Genomic DNA, 27,287 nt, shown 5'->3' on the forward strand with positions numbered 1-27,287 from the left:
GGATCACAGAAGAACTATATGTTTCTTCGAAAATATGGATTCATTTAACACTAAGGACATTTTTTGAGGATATGATTCCTTTCTCCCTTAATATCTCGTAGAACAACAAAAAACTTTGAAACGTTTTGTATTTAAAAAAAACAATCCACAAGATAAAAATCAACCTAAGGAAACTTTCGGTGGCAGTACAGATTTGCAACTGAAAGAGCTGCAACCGCGCACAGTAGCATTTTCCGTTGTCTTTTTGTTGTCGATCATAAATTTTGTATTCCATTCGGCACTGTCATCTTATCATCACCATCATCATCATCGTCTCAGTAGCTTTAGACCCCAAACGAGAGCAGACTCAAAGTTTTTTCCACAGCTTTTCCTCGGCTTAACTCTCTCACGAGTCTCTCACTGGTTTAAGTTTTTTATTTCCTTCTGTTGAACATTCTCAACGGTCTCAAAGCTTTCGGCATGAATGGGGTGGCCGACTGACTCCCATCATCAACACCGGGCGTCATGATCATTACGATCATCATCAACAAGTCAGAGAAACACCAAGCAAGCAGCTACCAACAAACCGACTTGATCTCCGGTAGTAGAATATATGGAAACACCTGGAAGATGCTTTGGCTCCACCATCTGAGCTGAGCTTTGAGGATCTCCCGCGTGTCGTCGTCTTAGTCGTCCTCTCGTTGAGCGGTCGATCTTCAACGGCGGCGCTTGTTCGATCGTCATCGTTTTCTTGGGGTTAAAGGGTGCCTCTGTACTCTCCTCCTCCTCCTCCTTGCTTTGGTTTGGGTGGGCAGCAGCGGGTGGAGATGTTCTTCTGTCGGTGCCTCAGGGAGAGCTTTGGGGGCGGACGAACACACGAGCTTCGAGTGCGCCTCTGCTACCCGGACTCGACCACAGGTTTCTCGTGTGACTTTCTTCAATCGGTATAAAAAGAGGTACATTCTGCTCAGCGATTGTCAGTCTTAGTTTAGCCCAGTGTGGTCGCATTACACATTCACGTACCCTCCCTTGAAAAAAAACACTTTCGAGTTCTAATCAACACTACTACATTTCTGTGAAAATGTTCAAATTGGTGAGTGAAGTTTTTGTGGTGAATTTTGGGGGAATTTGGGGAAAAGGATATTTGTTCGCCGAGAAGCTGAGCCTTACAGAAGTGAATGTATTCCAGCAACCAAAATGCTTGAGAGGATTTCAAACCTCGACAAAAATTAAGGACATTTGTGTGAATTATAGTGCATCGCTGCAAAAAAATCAGGAACAATAAATTACAATATTCAAGGGATATTGGAATAAAAAACTAAGAACTGATTAGTTTTGTTTCGCAAGACGATTCAAAGAATGGAATTGTATAAAATGTGTTTATGGTACATGCCTGTTGGATGTGCAAAAATTTTAGAATGTTTAAATATGTTAATTGTGATGATCTTAGAAGATGTTTTAGATTCCGCAGAAGTGAAAGTTGTGATAAAAGTGTTACCATTAATATTACCAATTACCATAACCAATTACTTTTTTCGAATTTGGAAGGATCTTTTTCCCCAGGATTATCATTTTGAACACAACTTCCTGCCAAGAATATAAGTGTTTCATTTAAAAATCACGAGCTGTTCTGGCGATATTGATTAGTTCAAACTTAAACTCAGAGGATTTTTTTGGTTTGAATTTCAACCAATTTTCTAATGATTGAGTTATACACCATTCTAAAAAGGAATTGGCAAACTAAATAAGAGAATGTATTTTGAATTTCAAGCATCAAAATACTTTTTGTATTAAGTACGTCCAACAGTTTTTGTGCGAATCAAAAAAAGAATTTGAACTTTTAATCACAAATCTTTACAAGAACAATCTACAAAACAATCCTAAAGTGATCAAAACACTTTAAGACAGTTTGTTTAGAATTGATAGGTTTTATATTAATTGTTACATTAAAAATTTCTTTTAAAATTCAAATGAGGCCCATTTTTTGTATTTTTCCTAACTTGTCTAACTTACAAAGTTTTTGTAGGAAAAATTTTTTTTGTTAATGTCAACTAATTGGGTCCAGCTCTTTGTCTATGAACATTTTTTTTTTTTTTAGAAATGATGTCGAGAATGTAGACCAAATATAAAGTTTGAGTTCAATTAGTTAAAGGACTAGAATACAATAAAAAATCTGTGACAAATTTTTTGAAGAGTGCTGTAAAGATTAAACGTTTCGATAAAATACAATTCTAAAATATTTCGACAAGTTCAATTGATAGGCTGGTTGATATTTCTGAATAGGCCCATATGAAAGACTCGTCTATGGGGGGGGGGGGGAGTTTTCGATAATTAAGCTAAAAATAATAACAATATCAAAAATAGACAATAACTAAGAAAATTTATTTCCAACACTTTTTTTTATATTCTGAACTAGAGATTTGTTTCAAAATTATTTCCAAGCAGTTTTATAATTTTCAGAATTGAAATAAATATTTATTGTTTATAAATAATATTTATTATTCATCATTATTATTCATTAATTTACATTTCTTTTCTGCATTTTCCATTGAAGGGTTGGTTTAAAAACTCCGCTGTAGTATTTTGAATTTGAAAAATAAAAATTAATCACCATTTGAATTGTGAATTTTAGATTTGAAAAAAAAATCCATTTTGAACCGAGGAGAATTAATCCATAATGATTGAATTTAATATAGGCTTGCCAGATACTTTTGGAAAAAAGCGGGACATTTCACGAAAAAAAGCGGGACACAGCGGAAAAAAGCGGGACATTTAAAAAAATTAAAAAAAAAAAACATTAATTGTGTAGCTAAACTTATACGCCAAAGTTGATCATAGAAAGAAAACTAAGGTTGTTTTTAACGCAGATTGATTTTGCTCAGTTTTTCTTACATGACTTCTATTTACAGTGATTTTTGCCATATGCACCGTTTTTATTTTATTCACGGTTCTCGCAAATTAACACCTTATTTGCGAGAAAATATTTCAAGTCGTTCATGTGAACGGCGGATTTCATAGCGCGTTAAAAACCATTGTGTAATTTTTAACAAAAAATACTTTTTTTGGTAATTTGTTCAAAAGTTTGAAAACATCAAGAAAACTTCCATCTTTAAACGAATTTTTTTTCCTACATTGGCTTACGTGCTGCATGAACACTTGACTGAATCAGAATCTTACTCTAATGCTAAGATGTTTAGATTTATTCTTTATTGCCTTATATAAGCTATGAAAAAATGCTGCTTATTTAAAAAAAAATGATTTGAAAGATTTTTTGTTCATCCAAGAATTCAAATTGGGACTAAAGTTTGATTTTTCCGGTGTCAGTCAGTTAACTTTTTAAAAGTTTTCGAAAAAAAAGCGGGACATTTTTAGGAAAAAAGCGGGACATTCAACAAAAAAGCGGGACATGTCCCGCTTTTGCGGGACGGATGGCAACCCTAATTTAATATGATAAACAGAAGAAAATATTTGAATGAATCAAAGCAATCGAAAGATTCTTTTGAATTCAACCACGATTTAATTAAAGGGAATCTTTCGTTTGCTTTGATTCAGTAGAATTATTCAATCAAGTAGGCTTAAAACACAAAATAGACAGAAAATATTTAATATTATTTCAAGAGTGCCAGTGATCAAAGTCAGAGATAAATCCTTCTTCAAAAATAAAATTCTTCCAATTATCAAAGTTCAACTTAATAACCTTATATAGGTTGATATCATGTTCAATTATACTGACAAAGTACATGTTGGGAAATTGGTGTTTCGTGAATAATTAAAAAGAAACTGATAAAAAATATTAAAAATAAGGAATTCTAAGTTTTGTTATAAATATTTAAAGCACAGAGCCAATACAAACTTAATTAGGGGAGATGAGGGCATAACGAGCACCCGAGGCATAATGAGAACTACGCTTTTCTACGAAAGTGCGTATTTTCTTAAATAAATTTTCATGAGGATTTGTTTCGTACTTCCTATAGTATTAATTTTTCACAAAAAAAAGGAATCTCCTTATCATCTTTACAGAGATATTTAAAAAAACTAGCTTGGTTCTAAAGTTACGAAAATATTATAATTTTTGAGTACCACGAAATAAGCTCTTATGATCTTAAAATAACTTTGATCTATAATGTACGCACTGCAACATGATGTACACATTGTTTCTCAATTTTTACCATCATAAAATTTTTGATTTTTCACTTTTATCAATTTTAAAACACGTTTTTACTTAAATTTGTTGACTAGGGGCATATAGAGCACCATATTATCGAGGCATAATGAGCATTTTCTGCCGTAGAATCTAGCTGCGAATTAAAATTGATTTAAAGCGCCACACCTTGACTAGTTTTCATCCGACAATTTAGCCTATTGGTAAGGTGTCGGAGAGGTAATCAAAAGACTAGAGTTAGATTTCTGTTCGAGGTGATTTTTTTTCCATTCACAATTCATGATCGATTTTTTTATTGTTACATTATACGGCTAGTAGCATCATCCTCCGAACAAAGCACTTAATGTATGAGCGTGCGTGAATTGTTTGTATTCTACAAACAGACCTAGATTATTTTGTTATTGCTTTGTTTGATGAATCTACGACTCAACTGACTTCATCGAATTGAATTCGCTGCTAGATCCCCCGGCAAAAACGCACATCTTGCTCTGATTAATGGTGCTCATACTGCCTCAGGGGGGGTTCTCATTATGCCTCCACAGTGGCTGGTTTTCAGCTTTTGGCAAAATTTTTTAAAATGCAATTTTTAACGTTTTCATCTAGTTTTTCACGTTTCAGCCCGTTAGGGAATAGGCTTTTCAAGTGTCTGAACACGAAACAATAATGTAACCTCCATATTATAGCTATTTTCTATGGTTAAATAACCGTTTTCCTTAAGGTGGCCATTATGCCCCCATCTCCCCTAAGTTGTTTGAAATTCAAATAAGCTCACCAACACTCAAAAGTCAATTAAGAAGTCATACGATTCTAGTCGATTCAATGACGATGTCGTGCTTCTTTACCTCTTTGTGGGTCGCTAACAAACGACAAAAAAACCAGCGAAATAAACATGAATCTGAACAAATCTGATGTTGATTGGGGTGTGATGATGATCACCCCATTTCAAACCCATCAACGTCATGCGTCATGCGTCATGCGTCATGCGTCATGCGTCATACAACATCAACAATCCGATCACCGGCTTCATTCGTCGAAAACATCTCTCCCATAACCTTGCCACCATCAGTGACCCAAACAGACCAGCCAAGGGAAAGGGAAAAGGGTGGAGACGAAAACAGAACCATTTAAGTCAGTAGTGTATGATAAACGAAAAAGAGGCAACCTCAAATTCGAATGAAGAAACAAAATAAATAAAAACACCCGGTAGGAGGTCCACCAACTTAAGAGCTACCCCTCTCAACAACCAACTTGACTTTTCCAGTCATGCAATGCGAAGAGCTTAAGTTAAGAGGTACAGATCTCCGGTTGTGCATGTAATTACTCACATTTCCCACATAAGTACCCACCTAGCTTCATATGTAAAAACCGTTACCGGCATCTTTCGGCAAGAGATTATTTCACCGCACCCCTTTGCCGAGGTCCCCATTGAGTGGCCCATTCAAGGGGGTGGAAAGGAGAAAGACCTTGGCATTGGCCCCCATTTCAGTGGGAAACTTAAGAAGACCATTCAGCCCAGCTGAGATAAGTGATTAGTTTCGTTTAAGATTTTAAAGTCTTTTTTGGGCTTTGGACGTGAACTTGATGGTTGATCTTTGAATTGCAATTTAGAATTAAATTGAAAGCCCCGAAAAATACCTAAAATAAATATTAATTTATTAACATTGTTTGCTCCAAATGATGAAAAAAATATATTTTTCATTTGATTGTAAATATTCGGACTCAATCACAGATCGATTGAATTTAACACATTATTTGAACTAACGTTGGTTATATTTGGCTGATGAAGCTATCTCTAAGACCTGAGGTCAAATAATAAATTGTTTCCTTTTATTTGTTTTTTTTTTTAAATTCCGGCTAGTGTTCTGACTTTTCAATCGGTTTTGTTCAAGCATGAATCAAACAGTAATTCTTTCTAGATCTCACAATTTTAGTAAGAGTTAGGATGACGAAATCTTCGGAAAAAACTGTACTTTCACAGCGATTTAGCCTAGTTTTCGGCAAAGAATTTTGTTTATTTTATTTTATTTACTTGGTGTTCCGTCTCAAGACATATCCTAATTAACAGTATTCCTCCAATTGACTCGATCCATGACAACCGTTCACCAACTTCTCGAGCATCCCATATGCGCCATATCACACTCTACTTAGTCTAACCAACTCGCTCGTTGCGCCCCTGCTCTTCTCGTTCCTACCGGATTCGTTGTGAACACCTGTTCTGCAGGAAAGTCATCCGGCATTCTTACAACATGCGTATCCGGCCAGCTTCACTACCTTCTGGATGCTGGGTTCGCCGTAGAATCGTGCGAGTTCGTTGTTCATCCTTCGCTTCTACACTATTTTTTCCTGCACGTCGCTAAAGATAATTGTAAACACTCGTCGCTCGAATACCCCGAGTGTACGCAGGTCCTTTTCGAGCAATATCCATCTTCTCGTTGCTTGTGGTGTCCATACTACGCACGTCTTTCGCTGATCATTCACCGCCGGATCTCACGGCTGGTGTCATTGTCTGCGGTCACCAGTGAGCCGAGATAGACAAAGTCTTCAACGATCTCCAGCTCGTCGTCATCGATCGTGACCTTGTTATTACTGGACAAGCGGGTTCGGGCGCTCTCGGATCCGCAGACCAGCATATATTTATCAATCATCAACCCAATCATTCCGGCTTCGCGTTTCAGTTTGCGGTAGATCACCTCCACTGCCACAGATGATCAGCCGATTATATCGATGTCGTCGGCAAAGCGTATAAGTTGGCTGGATCTGAAGAAAATCCTTCCAAATCGATTTGTAGCTAATAGCTACTAGCTCTTCAGCTCCTGGCTTCCTTAACTTCACTCATCGTTGTTAGTTGCTCCTCTACGTCGTTGGTTACGCTGGTGATATACCTTCCCCCACCGTCTTGATCTCCTGCATGTGCGCCGTTCAGGTGTTCATCGAAGTGCTGCTTTCACCTTTTGATCACTTCACAATTGTCCGTCAGGATGCCTCCCTCCTTGTCCCGGCACATTCCGGCTTGCGGCACGAAGCCTTTGCGGGATACTTAGAGCTTCTGATAGAACTTTTGTGTTCCTGGGAACGATCCAGCTGCTCTTCCTCCTCGAGCTCCTCCTCCAGGTGGCTATTTTTCTCCTAGAAAATTAGAACTTGCTGCCTCTTTCGCTGTCTCGTCCATCACCCTCCTAAACTCCTCGGCGAACCAGTCGTTCTGTCGTGTTCGTTCCACATGCCCGATGACGTTCTCCGCAACGCTGTTGATGGCTGTCTTGATGGTATCCCAACAGTCCTCGAGAAGGGTGTGTCCAGCTCGCCCTCAGCCGGCAGCGCTGCTTCGAGCGATTGCACATAGTCTGCTGTGACCTCAGGTTGCTTCAGTCGTGTGGGCGTTGGTATCATTTTTTGTTCACTACGGAGAGTTTTGGGGGCGCATCTTCACCATCACCAGATAGTGGTCTGACTCGATATTGGCGCCTCGAAAGGATCTAACGTCGATGATGCCCGAGAAGCCCGCGCTGTCTATCAAAACGTGGTCAATCTATGGTTGCGATTGGTATGCAAACTCCAGGTGTACTTGTATGGCAGATGGTGCTGGAAAAAGGTACTCAGGTACCAGGTAAGTCAATAGGTGTGAGCTGAACCATCCCATTGTCGGTGTGAACTCCTCCTCCCAAACGACAAATCTTCGATAACGATTTTGATTTCGTGTTTTGGACAGCGGCCATATTCACGTTTCAGCTGCGCATAGCATTCGTACTTTGAGGTGAGGGCAGTGTACGTTGGTGATGCAGATGTTGAAGAACCGGCCGTTGACCGATGGAATCGCACAACGTCGGGAATTCCGTTTTCAAAAACCGAGACTCGATAAGGCGTGAAGTGGCACAAAAACGAATCCCGAAAAAGCAAACTAAGCTCCCAAAAACGACCCGATTGGGATCGTTGCCTTCTCTCCGTGACAAGTTCCCCCGTCTGTGGGCTCAGTGTAGTGGTCATTTTGAACACCTATTCAATGCAATGTCTGCAATGTTTGTGCTACTTCTTTTCGTCTTCTACGAATCGGTGTGTTCTCAAAGCTTTGGTTCCGTTCAGTCTGGCTATTGTTACTGCTGGGGCGCAATCAGCTCTAAATTTTCTCCCATTTTGTTGGCTTTGGCTCCGAGATGTCTGCGAATAAGGGTTAATTCACAATGTTCACAATTTTAACAATGCAATGGTGAAACTTGGCGCTTAAATTGTTTTCCTCCATCGATGTTGTTCACGTTTGTTGATTGTTATTTGTTTGACAATTACACTCTTATAGTTAAACACTCATCTTTCGTTTTTTTTACTCAGATGGTCGGACACGCTCAGAACAAAAAGCTACATGAACTAAATTTTAATGCTACACACTTTAATTGGTTGTTGCAAAATTTTGCCGAATGTTCGTAGAGTTGGAAACGGGTACACAACATGGGTAATAAAAAACACGGACAGGAAAAATGTTGATGATAAAGATGAAGAGAATTCAGCAGCATGTAAATAATGTTGAAGACAATTTGAAAAAAAAGATTGTTCAAAGAATTCTGTACATCCTTGCTTAGTTGTAGGCAGAGCGCAGACAAATATATTTTTTTTTCACTGGAATGAAGTAATTAACGTTTATTTATCTAGTTGAGAATATGGAATGACCATTTAATTTTATTAGCGATGAGAGTGAGAGTGAGAAACCAATAGTTTCATTGCAATTTGCACAAACGTCTCCTGGAAAGAAATTCCTTAAAGAGTGAGGTGCAAGCTTCATCCTCTTTGCACACCCGACGAAGTTATACACGCGTCTACTGTTTATATCAGGGCTAGAAGTTGGCCTTTTCTTAGTGAATTTGTCAATTTTTTTTAAGCTGGTCACTCACCAGTTTTTTTTTCAATTGTTTGAATTGTAACACTTATTTTACTTTTATAATTGGTTTTTTTGGGCATTTAAATAGTTTGAATTTTTTTTAAAAATTTTTAAAAAAATTTAAAATTTTTACTGAATGAAGCTAAAAAATGTTAACACATATTCCTATCCATATGTTGGCTCGTTATTTTCTTAGGGCCTGAGATCCAAACATTTTTGTTTTAGCTCAAAATGCAATGTAATGGTTAACTAAATGATACGAAATTAATGTCTTAGATAAAGTTCTTTATCAGAAAATAATCTTTTTTATAATTTGTAAGTTGGCAGAGAGATAAAACGCCTTTTAGAGCAGAAAGAAAAATCATGATTGTTTTGCAGAGCGAATTTGCCTATACAATCCTGAAAATAAAGATTTTCTCATACAAAATTTTCTTTAAAATTCGTCAATTGGATGAATTTTTAACCAAAACGAAAATTTTAAGACCTCAAGCCCTGAGATATTTAAAAAATGATCCAAAATTAACTCAGCCTGATGCCTGCCTTGAGCCATTTGATAAAATAAAAGTTATTTGCCAGGAGCTCATAGATCCTTACAAAAGACTGTATTTAAAATTACAAATTGATTATTTAATTAATATTTAATTTTTGGCTTGATATTGCCCTTATTTAATTTGAATGTTACTATTTTCCCCTACTTTTTTGCCTCATGGTCGCTTCTAGCCCTGATACTCAATTCAAGCATATTTTAAGCAGCTATTGAATTCTTATGCACGCGTAAATATTGGAATGTCAATTTTAAGATATTTGGCACATGGAAAAGTTATATTTCATCTAAATTCTCGGAGAAAAAAATATATACCTAGATATATCAGTCAAACTACGCGTCTACTGGAACATAAATATGGTTGTTTGGTTCTGACCCAAAAATTCGTTCAAGACAACCATCAGATGTATGTATGTATGTATGTATGTATGTATTTAACTGGTTGGCAGAGAGTTTAGTACTTTATATCACCACTACATTGAACCATCATCTTTTGCCACGAAAGGATAAATAGCTGATTTAGCGATCGTATCGATGTTAAAAATCCAACAGGAAATTTTAGTTGATCATTCTTATGGCTACCAGCTGTTGAATTATTTTAGCGATAAGCAGTTGAGAAATCCTATGGAGCCAGATCAACTTTACCTAAACGCTAGTTTATTTGTAGTTATCGACGTTGATTAAGCAATATTATGGGTTCAGCCAAAAATCTCTGATATGGAAGAACCAACCATACAAATTTTGATATCAACCTGTAGAGTTTTTTTATCCGTGTTGAGTTAAAAAATGTGTGACCATTTTACTGATGATTTATTTTTTCCGCTTGGGGGGGGGGGGGGGGGTGATCACCCCCATCACTCGTTTGAGTTCTTTTAGGTTTTTTCTGCTTCCGGTACGTCTTGAGCCCAAGTCGCTTTTAAGCACGCATCACGTTAGACGTCGAGGTCCCGACTTTTCTCGCCACATTCCGAAAGGAAGCCGATGGTTTCTGTTTCTAGGCATCCCTTACCTTTTTGTCGATATCACCACTCCTCGGTTCATCTTCAAGTATACAAGAGTATTTTGAAAAACTCTTCTGAGCTTCAAAATTAGTCTTGAAGCACTAGAAGGTTCTGTTTGAAGTTTACTTTAGGATCGCTACTAAGTTTTATATTGGATTTATAAAGTAGAAATCCACTTTAAATCTCTATTATTCGCTTACAAGAACTTTAACTGTTCAAACATTGTTTGTAAAGGTTTGAATTTTGAAATCTGGCTTCTATGACTGGTTTCTGCTTCTCAAAATTCAATCAAAATATAGATTTGATTTGATCACAGAAACAACCATCTTTCAACTGGATAGCGAACGAAAATTTTTCAAGTTGAAAAACCCTCCTGCATCGATCGGTTGACATTTGAGTCCGAAGCCCGCGGCTTAGCCGTGTGATTAATAGCGAAATAATGAAATAATTGAAACGCCTGTTCTACCAGAGATCCGATCTTCCCCGGCAGGCAGGAAGCTCTGTCTGTCAAAGTGCACCCCTCAAAAGCTTGGTTACAATGCACAAAATACACAATTGCACATTTATCATCGGCGCCGCCGCTGCCAGCTACCGAATGAATTGAACTGAACAGCTGCCTCAACCGGGCGGGAATGGGAGTGCCAATATTGATTTTGACAATCATCTTGAATTGTTTTCGAGGATCGTGCCTACCTCGCCCCTTGGCGTTAGTCAGAAGAACAACATCTCTCGGTTGATAGAATTCCAACAATTTCCAAGCCGAAGATGCTAGAACGCTAGAACTTAGATTCTACAAACAGACCGAGAGATTTCATTTGATCGAGGAAGATCATCTCCGAAGTTGCCAGATGAGGTGTGTAATTGCGAATAATCATCCGCCTCAAGCTAACTAATAAAAAGTTGCCAGTGCCAGCTAAGGCTCAGAAACAGGCTAACAAATATGGAAGAATTTATTGATTAAATTAATGACTTATGGGGCGAGAGAGGGATTCCGTCGTCGTCGGAACGACCTTGCCGTGAGAATCTCCGTCGAAGACCCCCCCGAGGGGTTGTTACACGCTACGTAGGAACATGACGCCTCGATCGTGTGTTCTCATGTGCCTACATGAAGTCGCGCAGATCCGCCATTTATGATCCGTGCCGCCACGGTATTCATCTATCACACATCAACAACTAATGATCATCCTCTCGATCATCATCATTGGCGACCGGGTGAGGGTCGTGGTCAGCCAATAACTTGACACCGGGGGTACCTCCCCCTTTTTATTTCTGTGCCCCTTTGCTTTGACGTAGGCTATTAGAATAGAGGCGGCAGATCCCGGCATAGATGATCGTGGCGGCGCGATTGGTCGTTTGTTGAATTACGACAACACGGGTCGGAACGTCACGATCTTGTCAGGTAGCAGTGCTCATCGCCAGAGGAACATGCTGTAAAAATGTGCCTACACTACTCGGAAGCTGTGCCGAATGATTTTTTTTTATTTGTTAGAAGAGGGTTGTTGCAGGGATCTAAACTGGTGGTGTTGAATGTCAAGGGGATGATCACTGAGGCTGCTGCTGGCCGGCCAATAGCACATATTGTTAGCCGGTGTCATTAGTCAGGGTTGGAAAAGTTATGGGAACAAGACGCTCACTCGCTTAGCCGGTCACTCGACTCGGATGACACCGATCCGTCAGGAGCATCTCGATAGTTTGAAATATGGCTAAGGACCGACTATAAATAACCACCGAGTCAGCTGGAAAAGTTATCTAGGACGTATTCTTACTAAAGGACAAACATTGATGATAGGTGATAGGTGATTCGTTCAGATCTATTGATAAACATTGATATAATAAACATTAACATTCATGGAGACAAAACTTACTAAAGGGCGAACACGAAATTATTGCTACAGCGAAAATGTCATGCCAATTTTCTTCTAATGTTTATAATCAAACCAAAATTTTAGGGTACACAGTAAACGAAAATTACCGAGTTCGGTAATTTTTTTACGGAAATCCTAACATGTGTAAATCGGTAAACTGTTCGGTAATTTTTTCGATAAAAAATAAACGAACATCGGTAAATGAAGGATCGATTTACCGATGTTCGTTTATTTTTTACCGAAAAAATTACCGAACAGTTTAACGATTTACGCATGTTAGGATTTCGGTAAAAAATTACCGAACTCGGTAATTTTCGTTTACTGTGTAGTTTTCTACATATATTTTCTTCAAAAATCAAAAGAAAAGTGAATCGATGGAGCCTTGAGTGTAAATTTTCGCTTGATGCCCTGCGTCAAAGTCTCTTTCTATTTTCTCAACATGTCCTTCTCGCCTTTGACTGTCCTCTTACTCTTCCAAAGTCCTCCAAGCTCCACCGAGCGCAGCTCCAGAGAGTTTGGCGGTTTCATGTCCTTTAGAACCAAATGGACAGAATTGGCTTCATACCACTCCAGCACATTTTGAGAATAGTGGCATGATGCCAAATCTGGACAAAATAGCGGAGCTTCCTCGTTCTGCTGCAATAACGGCAAAAGGCGTTTTTCGAGGCCCTCAGATTTGTAGATTTCGCCATTTATCACTCCATTTGCCCTTTGTCACGAAAGGCTGACTCCTCAGTCCGCAAGAGCAGATGGCTTTTATATACGTTTCGTCGTCCATCAAACAGCAGCCATATTATGTCAGCATCTTCTCGTAGAGCTTCTGTGCCCCAGTTTTAGCCGTCGATTGTTGCCGCTCATCGCGGTTTGGCTTGGTTCTGTACCTTGTATGTATGTAGTTCAGCTCTCTCTCATTGTTCGGAGCCTCTCGATGTCTGCTTCCGGCTGAATCTGTTCCGGCTTGGCCATGTGAAGGCTGACCCTTACGCTTTTGATGTTTTCTTTTGTTGTCTTTTTCAATTTATTTCGTCTACCGATCCTTGTCGTGAGCTTATCGCATCCAATAAGCCGGGTTTATAAGACGCCGAGCATTTTTCTATGCACCAGAGTTCTGCCTTCGGGGAGTATGTAACATGTTTATTTTGCTCGTGTACATGTTGTATGTTTTATCTCACCTTCCAGGAGCCTCCAGAATCTGCTGCTGCTGCTCCGAATCAGCTGGAGAAGAACGTCTAGTAAAATGACGAATTTCGTTGTCTTGCTGTGTTTTTGTTTACGTTGTAAAGCGTGTTTTTGTTTGACATCTTACATTCTTAACTGTAAATAATCGAGTTTGGCTCGATTTAACCCAATCACTACACGCTCAAAATTAAACAATCACAAATACTTAATTATAACGCTACATCTAAACTTTTTAACTTTTTTTTGACTTTTTTTGTCTTCTGATAACTTAAAATGGTTACTGTTGCAACTGAGTACTTTGGACTTTAAATTTTTTCAAGAACGTCAGTACTTAGGAATTTTCCATCCTCCAATTTCAGCTCATCGTCTCTGCTCTGGCAACGGTTGCCCTGGCCCAATCCAACCCGGATGCCGATGCCCAAATCCTGGACCAGAACAACGTAGTCAACCCGGACGGATCGTACGCATGGAACTACGAAACGAGCAACGGAATTCGCGCCCAGGAGGAAGGTGTCGGTGGCCAATCGGCTCAGGGAAGCGCCTCGTGGACCGATAAGGATGGAACCCCTATCTCTCTAACCTACGTTGCAGATGTCAATGGATTCCAGCCCACCGGATCCCATCTGCCACGTCCAGACCCAGTCCCAGCCCATGTGCTCAAGACCCTCGAATTCATCCGTTCCAACCCACCAAACGATCCCGAGTTCAACATCGAAGCACTGAACGCCGAAATCGCCAGACTGCAGGCCCTGCAGTAAGAAGCATCCTGAAGTGTCCTCTGGCTGGCACAAACAAAACTCAACCCACGGGTTTCTGAGGCCCGTGGCCGGAACTCGCTGTGACCTGCGCACATACTCAGCTGTAACAAAGAAACATTACCATGCGGATTAATCGAAACAAACACAACCGGAAGGACGAATTTGGAAACTTTGCAATCTTTGTAAATTTATTGTAAATATTCTCAGTATTTTCAACGTTTAAATTTTGTTTAAACGAAAAGAAGCGTTTTTTTTTTTCTAAATAATGCTAGCAGATTTGAGCATTTTCAGTATGCATTTAATGCTTGTGAGACGAAACAACAACGATGTGCCTTTTTGTTTTCTAGTAAGTTTCTGTTTTGAGATTAAACAAACGAGAAGAGATGATAACATGGAAGGGCGTCAAACGCCAAAACGATTTGAAAAGCATCGGTTTTTTTTAACGAGTGAAGGAACAATTTTAAACATCTAGAATTCATCAAAAAGAGATAAACCGATCGCGCGAGAGAGAAAGTAAGAGTGAGAAATTTTCTTCCAACTGTCAACTGGGAGAGGCGACGATGATGATGATTATGATCTGTTGAAGCTTGAACAACACTTTGCAAAAACCAATACACCTATGTATACTTAAATCGTATAAGCAAAACCTGAAGAAAACAAAACATTAAACGATTCAGCAAAGAGAGAAGTAGTAATTTTAAGCGTAAGACAAAAGAAACCAGATAAGTGTACCATCTCAATCAGTGACATAACTTGTTCATACAATAAAGGATATTATTTTTATACCGTATTTTTGTTTTGTTTATTTTGGCCTATATTAGTTGAGAAACATTGTTGAAAATCCTTATCGTCAATATAATTATAAAGTTGAATCTACCATACAAATGAAGATAAATTTGCATTCCATTTTGCATAATAAACATTCTATCAGTACATTGTTTTATCAGCAGAAGTCTCAATCAGCTATAATAATCTTAAGCTAGACGTCGAGTTCGTATTGAATTTTTAATAAGAAAGCTCAAACCCAAACGTGTGACATTTTTGTCATCTTTGTCATTTTTCTCATTTAAGTAATTTTTGTCACTTTTGTCATGTTTGTCATTTTTGTCATTTTTGTCATTTTTGTTATTTTTTAATGTTTGTCATTTCTGTAATTTTTGTAATTTTTGTCATTTTTGTCATTTTTGTCATTTTTGTCATTTTTGTCATTTTTGTCATTTTTGTCATTTTTGTCATTTTTGTCTTTTTTGTCATTTTTGTCATTTTTGTCATTTTTGTCATTTTTGTCATTTTTGTCATTTTTGTCATTTTTGTCATTTTTGTCATTTTTGTCATTTTTGTCATTTTTGTCATTTTTGTCATTTTTGTCATTTTTGTCATTTTTGTCATTTTTGTCATTTTTGTCATTTTTGTCATTTTTGTCATTTTTGTCATTTTTGTCATTTTTGTCATTTTTGTCATTTTTGTCATTTTTGTCATTTTTGTCATTTTTGTCATTTTTATCATTTTTGTCATTTTTTCATTTTTGTCATTTTAGTCATTTTTGTCATTTTTGTCATTTTTGTCATTTTTGTCATTTTTGTCATTTTTGTCATTTTTGTCATTTTTGTCATTTTTGTCATTTTTGTCATTTTTGTCATTTTTGTCATTTTTGTCATTTTTGTCATTTTTGTCATTTTTGTCATTTTTGTCATTTTTGTCATTTTTGTCATTTTTGTCATTTTTGTCATTTTTGTCATTTTTGTCATTTTTGTCATTTTTGTCATTTTTGTCATTTTTGTCATTTTTGCCATTTTTGCCATTTTTGTCATTTTTTGTCATTTTTGTCATTTTTGTCATTTTTGTCATTTTTGTCATTTTTGTCATTTTTGTCATTTTTGTCATTTTTGTCATTTTTGTCATTTTTGTCATTTTTGTCATTTTTGTCATTTTTGTCATTTTTGTCATTTTTGTCATTTTTGTCATTTTTGTCATTTTTGTCATTTTTGTCATTTTTGTCATTTTTGTCATTTTTGTCATTTTTGTCATTTTTGTCATTTTTGTCATTTTTGCCATTTTTGTCATTTTTTGTCATTTTTGTCATTTTTGTCATTTTTGTCATTTTTGTCATTTTTGTCATTTTTGTCATTTTTGTCATTTTTGTCATTTTTGTCATTTTTGTCATTTTTGTCATTTTTGTCATTTTTGTCATTTTTGTCATTTTTGCCATTTTTGTCATTTTTTGTCATTTTTGTCATTTTTGTCATTTTTGTCATTTTTGTCATTTTTGTCATTTTTGTCATTTTTGTCATTTTTGTCATTTTTGTCATTTTTGTCATTTTTGTCATTTTTGTCATTTTTGTCATTTTTGTCATTTTTGTCATTTTTTGTCATTTTTGTCATTTTTGTCATTTTTGTCATTTTTGTCATTTTTGTCATTTTTGTCATTTTTGTCATTTTTGTCATTTTTGTCATTTTTGTCATTTTTGTCATTTTTGTCATTTTTGTCATTTTTGTCATTTTTGTCATTTTTGTCATTTTTGTCATTTTTGTCATTTTTGTCATTTTTGTCATTTTTTCATTTTTGTCATTTTAGTCATTTTTGTCATTTTTGTCATTTTTGTCATTTTTGTCATTTTTGTCATTTTTGTCATTTTTGTCATTTTTGTCATTTTTGTCATTTTTGTCATTTTTGTCATTTTTGTCATTTTTGTCATTTTTGTCATTTTTGTCATTTTTGTCATTTTTGTTATTTTTGTCATTTTTGTCATTTTTGTCATTTTTGTCATTTTTGTCATTTTTGTCATTTTTGTCATTTTTGTTATTTTTGTCATTTTTGTCATTTTTGTCATTTTTGTCATTTTTGTCATTTTTGTCATTTTTGTCATTTTTGTCATTTTTGTCATTTTTGTCATTTTTGTCATTTTTGTCATTTTTGTCATTTTTGTCATTTTTGTCATTTTTGTCATTTTTGTCATTTTTGTCATTTTTGTCATTTTTGTCATTTTTGTCATTTTTGTCATTTTTGTCATTTTTGTCATTTTTGTCATTTTTGTCATTTTTGTCATTTTTGTCATTTTTGTCATTTTTGTCATTTTTGTCATTTTTGTCATTTTTGTCATTTTTGTCATTTTTGTCATTTTTGTCATTTTTGTCATTTTTGTCATTTTTGTCATTTTTGTCATTTTTGTCATTTTTGTCATTTTTGTCATTTTTGTCATTTTTGTCATTTTTGTCATTTTTGTCATTTTTGTCATTTTTGTCATTTTTGTCATTTTTGTCATTTTTGTCATTTTTGTCATTTTTGTCATTTTTGTCATTTTTGTCATTTTTGTCATTTTTGTCATTTTTGTCATTTTTGTCATTTTTGTCATTTTTATCATTTTTTGTAATTTTTGTCATTTTTGTCATTTTTGTCATTTTTGTCATTTTTGTCATTTTTGTCATTTTTGTCATTTTTGTCATTTTTGTCATTTTTGTCATTTTTGTCATTTTTGTCATTTTTGTCATTTTTGTCATTTTTGTCATTTTTGTCATTTTTGTCATTTTTGTCATTTTTGTCATTTTTGTCATTTTTGTCATTTTTGTCATTTTTGTCATTTTTGTCATTTTTGTCATTTTTGTCATTTTTGTCATTTTTGTCATTTTTGTCATTTTTGTCATTTTTGTCATTTTTGTCATTTTTGTCATTTTTGTCATTTTTGTCATTTTTGTCATTTTTGTCATTTTTGTCATTTTTGTCATTTTTGTCATTTTTGTCATTTTTGTCATTTTTGTCATTTTTGTCATTTTTGTCATTTTTGTAATTTTTGTCATTTTTGTCATTTTTGTCATTTTTGTCATTTTTGTCATTTTTGTCATTTTTGTCATTTTTGTCATTTTTGTCATTTTTTTTTTTTTTTTTTTTTAATTTTTTATTGGCTTTACCTCTATAACATAACCGGCCAAGTGTTGATTACTGTTCTACTTACATGTCTATTTCACATTCAATTACAAAATTAGCTATCGTTTTATATAATTCAATGTCTTTCTTTTTTAGTATCAAATGAATATCGGGTGGAATTCCTTTTTTCATTAAAATTCGCCAAATAGGTCTACGAAGATTTTCAAATCTGCTGCATGCGAAGATAATGTGATCAGGATCTGCGATGGATTCGCCACAACTACACGTAGCATCCAATAGGATACCATTCCTAGTGAGATGAGCAGGGAGCCGTGAATGATTTGATATTAATTTGGAAAGGATTACAATTTGTCTGCGGTTGAGATCCAAGCTACTAAACCATGGTTGGAGCGAAACGTTAGAGATGATGCTGTGACAGAAACGTCCTTTAGTTCCTGAATTCCATTTTGCTTGCCATTTGTGCATTGTTGTACGCCGAATCGGAAACTGGATGTCGAATGATGTTAAAATATAATCTGCTGTACCACCATTGATGCACGCACTTTTCGCCTCTTGATCTGCCAACTCGTTCATTGGAATACCTCTATGAGACGGAACCCATATCAGATGGATTTCGTACCCCATTCTTTGACCTTCAAGAATGGATTCCTTTATATCGTACCAAGCAACGGGATATTTTTGATTGATGTTGATTTTTTGCAGGCTCGTGAGACAACTCAAACTATCGGATAGAATAATATACTGAGCAACAGGAAGACTTACGATCATTTTCGCAGCATGCCTGATTGCCAGAAGCTCTGCCATATAAACGGATGCTTTACTGTCGAGTTTGATCCCTTCTGCAGGTGTTCCAAAGTTATTTACCACAGCATAACCTGTGCCTTGTATATCTTTCGACCCGTCAGTTGCCAAGATTTTCGCGTTGGCATACACTTCCAAGAGATAGTTTGACACCAAATCAGCTGCCGATGAGTTCTGGTGTTCTAAACATAACCGTTTAACAGTGAGATCAATGGATATTTTTGTTCTTACAACTTCACGGTTGAACATGTAGCATGGGAGATTATTTAGAGGCTGTTCAAGTGGAATGAATTCGTTAAGCATTCTTGTTGCGCGGTGTATTCCCGTAGCCACTAAGCCACTGTCCAAGATCGGTCTGGAATATTGTCGATGCCAAGAAAGGAGTGACGCTCTTTTATTTACAAAACGCATGACCGCAAGTTCTCTTCTTTGTTGCAGCGGAATAATACCAGCCATCACTTCGAGTGAACCTGTGTGGGTGGTTTTTGTGGAGCCCAAACAGATTCGAATTCCTGCCCATTGTAGTCTATCCAAAATAATGGCTTCTTTTTGTGTTAACTCCGTCATAAATATGGAACCGTATTCCAATATTGATCTCACACATGACTTAAAAATAACTAACATTGCTGCTGGATGTGCTCCCCATAACTGGCCCGATATGCTTCGTAAAAAGTTAAGATACGGAGCTGTACGTTTCTGTACCTCTCTAATATGACACGACCACGACAGATTTCGTGTGAGGTACATGCCGAGTAACCTCAGGGATCTGACGTATTCCAAAGTGCAACCGCCGATATTTATTTCTGGAGGATTATCGCATTGTTGTGTCGAGATCAGGAGGCACTTACATTTCGTCGGCGAAAGTTCTAACCCAAGGTCGAAAATATTTTCCACAACTATATCCACTGCCCTTTGGAGAGATTCGCAACTATGCTCCAGTGAGGTTCCTCTTACAGCAATTGTTGTGTCATCGGCGTAATTTACGGTTATCACATCAGGAGGGACACTGTTGATCAATCCACTGATCACAACATTAAAGCATAACGGACTAAGTGGAGATCCCTGAGGAAGGCCTTTCCACGTTGTCCTAGATATTGAATCTAATCCACTCGAAATGCACAAATTCCTTTCTTCAAACAGATGGAAGATACTTTTTACTAGACATTCAGGGACTGTTAATGAGCGTAATTCGCGGACCAGAACATTAATTTCCACGTTGTCGTAGGCGGCTTTGATATCGAGGCTACATATCACCACATGCTCTCTTCTTTTCAAAGCTAAGGAAGCTTCGTTAATCAGTGGAAACAACGCATCCATTGTTCCTCGTCCTTTCCTAAAACCGTTGATAGCTGAAGGGAACAGGTTGTTGTTTTCGATGAAATGTTCTAGTCGATCTTTGATTATGAGTTCATACACTTTGCGAAAACATGAAGCTAACGCGATTGGACGAACAGCAGAGGGAGAAATCGGATCATGGCCACTTTTAGGAATCGGTACAATTTTATAGGTTTTCCAGCTTTCCGGAATTCTTCCTGAAGCAAAAATTTGGCAATAGATTTTTCGCAACTGACTAAGCGCCGCCCATGGGAGACGATTTATGACGGAATATGGAACACCATCCAAACCAGGAGCCGAATCTTTACCGGTTTTCAAAACAGCTTGAATATCCGATACTGAGAATGGAAAACCAGTTTGAGAGCAACACGAACATTGTAGAAAAACCGGGGGTGGATTTTTGGCAGATGAGGGAGCCAACTTGTCCAAAACATCGTTGGCCAAATTGTCCGAAATTCTGATGTTTTTTGATGGCTCTCCGCGCCCTTTAAACCTTCTGGCCATCCTCCATAAGGTTGTGAGGGACGTAGAACTATCACAGCTATCACAAAAATGTTGCCAACTTTTCCTCTTCTTCTCGCGTACCAAATTTCTGAACCTTCGTTCTGTATTAGCGTACCCTTCGTAAGCTTCGGTTGACAGCTCCCGTTTCCAAGCGCGGAAAGCAACTCTGGTGGCCTTCTTCGCTTCTGTTAGCTCTTCGTCCCAATAGGGTTGCGGTATTCGGCGGGTGTGGTTCGAGTTTACTGATGGGCAGGATCTGCGCAGTGCTTGCCAAATCAGCTCAAAGAAAACATCAAAGCTATCCGGTTCTCCATTTTCGACGAATGATTCCTCGAGGCTTCCGGCAAAACGTTCCCAGTCGATTTTCCGAACATTAATTCCAGAGTAGAATTTCATCGCGCATGTAGTACTCGAATGAAAAACTATCGGAAAATGATCACTTCCATTTGGTGAATCCAAAACCTCCCAGTCGAAGCACAAACTAAGGCTCGAAGAAACCAGCGTGATATCAATTGCGCCCCACGACCGGTTTACATCAAACCTAGTTGGCTGACCGTTGTTGAGAATGACGAGATGAGATGTTTCGATGGCTTGATGAAGACGGTCTCCACGTATGTTTCCATGCTCGCTTCCCCATAGGTGATGTTTTGCGTTAAAGTCTCCTCCAATGATGCACGGTTTCGGAACGGTTGATAAAAAATTTTCAAACTGAGTCTGCGATATGTTGGCTTGCGGGTGTATGTACACAGATACAATAGTGATCAACCCGGAGATGTATTTTATCTGGCAGGCAACGGCTTGAATATCCGCTGGCAGTGCAATAGGAAATCCTACTGGATTTAGTTCTGAACGAATCGCGATGGCTACGCCCATCGAGTTTCGTCTGTGATCTTTACGAAACATGGTGTGCTGCGGTAGATTAAAGTTTGTGTGACTGTCGAGATGTGTTTCACTCAAAAGCGAAATATTGATATTATGTGTATTTATGAGCTGGATTAAGGATGAGCGTTTACTATTTATCCCTCTACAATTCCATTGTAGACATTGCAGAGGAACGGTGGTTGTTAAAGTGCTTGGTGTGGTCTTTTTCATAATCTGAGATTAGCAAAATAGCCTTTCATTTTATCACTAACAACATCCGAAATTCTCTCCAAAACCATTTGTTGGATTTTTTGTCGAGTTTCAATATCTTCCTCAGGAACTTCCAGAGCATCTGCAACGATATCGATGACCTCAGTAGATTCAATCGTCGATCGAATCGAATCGCAAACCCCGTCAGAAATGTTAACTTCAAGTTGGGGAAGCTCATCGTCCGAATCGACATTATAACGACGTTTGCTGGAAGGATTAGATCCATTCTTGTCAACATTATTTGTTTGGCAAGCTACTGCCACGGTGGATATTGTTGTTGGTTGAGAGATGATAGGTAGTGAGTTTGATGAATCATTTGAATTTGTTCCACAAAACCAATCGACACGTCCTTGTGAAAAAGTGTCACGCCGCTCTTTATCGGTTTTCTTTTTTTGAATTATTTTCGGACATAGCTTGAGATCATTGGCCCGATGGGAGCCTAAACAGTTAACGCACTGTGGCTCACTATTTTCACACGCATGACCTTCGCCGCCCACTTGCTCCAAGCATTGATTACAGCGTTTAGCACTCTTGCATCCTTTTTTGTCATGTCCCAAGCGCCAGCAGTTACCACACTGGCGGACAGGATAAATGTATTGCTTAACAGCATAAAGCACTCTATTTAACTCGATGTGGGTAGGTAAACTCTGCCCAGCGAAAGTAAAAATCACCGTAAACAGGGCTTCCTCTTTATCATCAGCCAATTTTCTAAGCACACGACGAGCATGAACTATCTCCGGGTTATCAACTTGATTCGACTTGCGTTTATCGTAAGCATTAGCAAACTTCAATTCTTCATCACAAATATCCGGCTCAATATAGGCTACCCCCAGACACTCCACCAGCCGTTGGGGGATAAAAAAACGCACTTCATTTGAGGTACCGATGCCTGCTATTTCATTAGCAGCATCCCTCGATCGCATCAAAATTTTCATTTTGGTTTTAGAAACCGGCATAGCACGAATAAAATCGTCACCAAATTTCTTCACCAGACTTTTAGCAATCTTCGCAGCAGATATACCGTGAACGGCCCTAATTCTGCGCAGTTAAGGATTTTTCGAATGTTTTAAGTTATAAAAAATTTACCTTCCAATAAATTTCCTCAAAATTTCGTGTACAGTTGGGTTAACTAACAAATTTAACGGCAAAAATAATGAGAGCTCAATTTCGGAGCAAAAATGTGGATTATTTACAACATTTGGAAAAAATGCAAGTGGCCCTTATTCTGCGCACTATTTTCTATTTGTTCCTAATTCTGCGCATATGTCCCATATTCTGCGCACCCAAATAAAACCAATATACCATTCCGTACTTGTAAGACAAACATTGAATTTAACTAAAAAGTTTTAAAAACATGTTTTACGCTTAGTAAAGTATTGCAAATTACGAAAAAGGGCCAATTCAAGCCTTGGATATTTGAACCTTATGTGACACTATCTTTCACTTTTTCTTACACTTGCTATATGTTGCTTGCAGATGCTTTTTCCTGCAGCTCGCTTACCCAATATTTGTTGACCGATCACGTTCTTCGCCGGATCTGGTCAAACTAACTTGTTTCGTTGGTGTGCAGTGCAGACTATTCCGACATACAGAAGAAGTTCCGGCGGGCCACAAAATCGCCCCAGCTGGGGGAACTACGCGCTGCTTCATTTGGTTTAATATCATTCAGTATCAGTTAGTCAACGAGTGCGAGTGAGCGGGTGAACCGAGAAAAGCTTCGCGTAGTTCCCCTAGCTGGGGCGATTTTGTGGCTTGCCGGAACTACTTCTATACGTCGGAACAGTCTGTATACAGTTGGGACCGAACGATTAACACGCGAACACGAAAGAGAACGCAAATCAAGATTTTCTTTTTTTTTTTTTGTCAACAAAAGATATAGTTTCGAAGAGATTCCTAAGAAACTCCCAACAACTTTACGGATACACAATCTTCATAAAACTTATTAGAAAACTGTAATTGAAAGTCTCCCAACTCCCTGCATTCAATTCCTTGCAGCTTTAACATCAGTTCACTCCGGTGCTTTTCATTGTGCGCATTAGGAACATAAGTAAACAAATGGTGTCAAATTCTGCGCATTGGTAAAATCATTGTTTTGATTTGAAAAACCATTTTTTTCTCAAATTTTTTAGCAGTCATGTTTAGAATGATTTTATCTTCCCCGTAGAGGCATTTCCGATGAGAAAATTCTGTTCAACACTGTTTCATTTGATCTTTTTGTTTTCATAACACTTAAGCTGGACTGCTAACGGCGGCCATTTTTCAACGTTTGCTTCCTACATTTATTTTAATTTTTTCCATTTCTCGCGAACAACTCATCCGATTTCAAAATAATTGGAATCATTTTGAAGATAAACAGTAACTGAAGAGTTTTAGCTTTTTTCATGGATATTTTGTTCATCATATCTTGAAATATTTCTGTTTGAAAATGAAAATGCGCAGAGTTTGGGACTGCGCAGAATTAGGGCCGGTCACGGTATTCCCGACATTTGTTTCAGCCATAACGAGATATGGCCCAGCATAATTCTCGTGATATTTCCGTACTCGAACTTCATTTTTCGATGACCTTGGTGTATCGTTGTGGGTCATTGCACCGCTCGACAATAGAGTGTGGAAGGAGAGAAGAAAAATAAATTAGATTTCAATTCAGCTCACACACACGATGTGCAACGTACCGTAGTTCAAACGAGACTGTTTTTGTCATTTTTGTCATTTTTGTCATTTTTGTCATTTTTGTCATTTTTGTCATTTTTGTCATTTTTGTCATTTTTGTCATTTTTGTCATTTTTGTCATTTTTGTCATTTTTGTCATTTTTGTCATTTTTGTCATTTTTGTCATTTTTGTCATTTTTGTCATTTTTGTCATTTTTGTCATTTTTGTCATTTTTGTCATTTTTGTCATTTTTGTCATTTTTGTCATTTTTGTCATTTTTGTCATTTTTGTCATTTTTGTCATTTTTGTCATTTTTGTCATTTTTGTCATTTTTGTCATTTTTGTCATTTTTGTCATTTTTGTCATTTTTGTCATTTTTGTCATTTTTGTCATTTTTGTCATTTTTGTCATTTTTGTCATTTTTGTCATTTTTGTCATTTTTGTCATTTTTGTCATTTTTGTCATTTTTGTCATTTTTGTCATTTTTGTCATTTTTGTCATTTTTGTCATTTTTGTCATTTTTGTCATTTTTGTCATTTTTGTCATTTTTGTCATTTTTGTCATTTTTGTCATTTTTGTCATTTTTGTCATTTTTGTCATTTTTGTCATTTTTGTCATTTTTGTCATTTTTGTCATTTTTGTCATTTTTGTCATTTTTGTCATTTTTGTCATTTTTGTCATTTTTGTCATTTTTGTCATTTTTGTCATTTTGGTCATTTTTGTCATTTTTGTCATTTTTGTCATTTTTGTCATTTTTGTCATTTTTGTCATTTTTGTCATTTTTGTCATTTTTGTCATTTTTGTCATTTTTGTCATTTTTGGCATTTTTGGCATTTTTGTCATTTTTGTCATTTTTGTCATTTTTGTCATTTTTGTCATTTTTGTCATTTTTGTCATTTTTGTCATTTTTGTCATTTTTGTCATTTTTGTCATTTTTGTCATTTTTGTCATTTTTGTCATTTTTGTCATTTTTGTCATTTTTGTCATTTTTGTCATTTTTGTCATTTTTGTCATTTTTGTCATTTTTGTCATTTTTGTCATTTTTGTCATTTTTGTCATTTTTGTCATTTTTGTCATTTTTGTCATTTTTGTCATTTTTGTCATTTTTGTCATTTTTGTCATTTTTGTCATTTTTGTCATTTTTGTCATTTTTGTCATTTTTGTCATTTTTGTCATTTTTGTCATTTTTGTCATTTTTGTCATTTTTGTCATTTTTGTCATTTTTGTCATTTTTGTCATTTTTGTCATTTTTGTCATTTTTGTCATTTTTGTCATTTTTGTCATTTTTGTCATTTTTGTCATTTTTGTCATTTTTGTCATTTTTGTCATTTTTGTCATTTTGTCATTTTTGTCATTTTTGTCATTTTTGTCATTTTTGTCATTTTTGTCATTTTTGTCATTTTTGTCATTTTTGTCATTTTTGTCATTTTTGTCATTTTTGTCATTTTTGTCATTTTTGTCATTTTTGTCATTTTTGTCATTTTTGTCATTTTTGTCATTTTTGTCATTTTTGTCATTTTTGTCATTTTTGTCATTTTTGTCATTTTTGTCATTTTTGTCATTTTTGTCATTTTTGTCATTTTGTCATTTTTGTCATTTTTGTCATTTTTGTCATTTTTGTCATTTTTGTCATTTTTGTCATTTTTGTCATTTTTGTCATTTTGGTCATTTTTGTCATTTTTGTCATTTTTGTCATTTTTGTCATTTTTGTCATTTTTGTCATTTTTGTCATTTTTGTCATTTTTGTCATTTTTGTCATTTTTGTCATTTTTGGCATTTTTGGCATTTTTGTCATTTTTGTCATTTTTGTCATTTTTGTCATTTTTGTCATTTTTGTCATTTTTGTCATTTTTGTCATTTTTGTCATTTTTGTCATTTTTGTCATTTTTGTCATTTTTGTCATTTTTGTCATTTTTGTCATTTTTGTCATTTTTGTCATTTTTGTCATTTTTGTCATTTTTGTCATTTTTGTCATTTTTGTCATTTTTGTCATTTTTGTCATTTTTGTCATTTTTGTCATTTTTGTCATTTTTGTCATTTTTGTCATTTTTGTCATTTTTGTCATTTTTGTCATTTTTGTCATTTTTGTCATTTTTGTCATTTTGTCATTTTGGTCATTTTTGTCATTTTTGTCATTTTTGTCATTTTTGTCATTTTTGTCATTTTTGTCATTTTTGTCATTTTTGTCATTTTTGTCATTTTTGTCATTTTTGTCATTTTTGGCATTTTTGGCATTTTTGTCATTTTTGTCATTTTTGTCATTTTTGTCATTTTTGTCATTTTTGTCATTTTTGTCATTTTTGTCATTTTTGTCATTTTTGTCATTTTTGTCATTTTTGTCATTTTTGTCATTTTTGTCATTTTTGTCATTTTTGTCATTTTTGTCATTTTTGTCATTTTTGTCATTTTTGTCATTTTTGTCATTTTTGTCATTTTTGTCATTTTTGTCATTTTTGTCATTTTTGTCATTTTTGTCATTTTTGTCATTTTTGTCATTTTTGTCATTTTTGTCATTTTTGTCATTTTTGTCATTTTTGTCATTTTTGTCATTATTGTCATTTTTGTCATTTTTGTCATTTTTGTCATTTTTGTCATTTTTGTCATTTTTGTCATTTTTGTCATTTTTGT

The 27,287-nt window shown here is 36.1% G+C and overlaps 1 protein-coding gene across 1 annotated transcript; it reads left to right on the forward strand.

The window, feature by feature from the left end:
• The first annotated feature begins 936 nt into the window (after positions 1-936).
• LOC129754866 (pupal cuticle protein Edg-78E-like) lies at positions 937-15,145 on the forward strand. Its single transcript, XM_055751105.1, has 2 exons — positions 937-1,072; positions 13,957-15,145. The coding sequence occupies exons 1-2, from the start codon at positions 1,061-1,063 to the stop codon at positions 14,353-14,355; spliced, it is 411 nt and encodes a 136-aa protein (XP_055607080.1). The 5' UTR covers positions 937-1,060; the 3' UTR covers positions 14,356-15,145.
• Positions 15,146-27,287: the final 12,142 nt, after the last annotated feature.

This window comes from Uranotaenia lowii, chromosome 3, assembly GCF_029784155.1.
Source record: "Uranotaenia lowii strain MFRU-FL chromosome 3, ASM2978415v1, whole genome shotgun sequence".
NCBI classification, from domain to species: Eukaryota; Metazoa; Arthropoda; class Insecta; order Diptera; family Culicidae; genus Uranotaenia; species Uranotaenia lowii.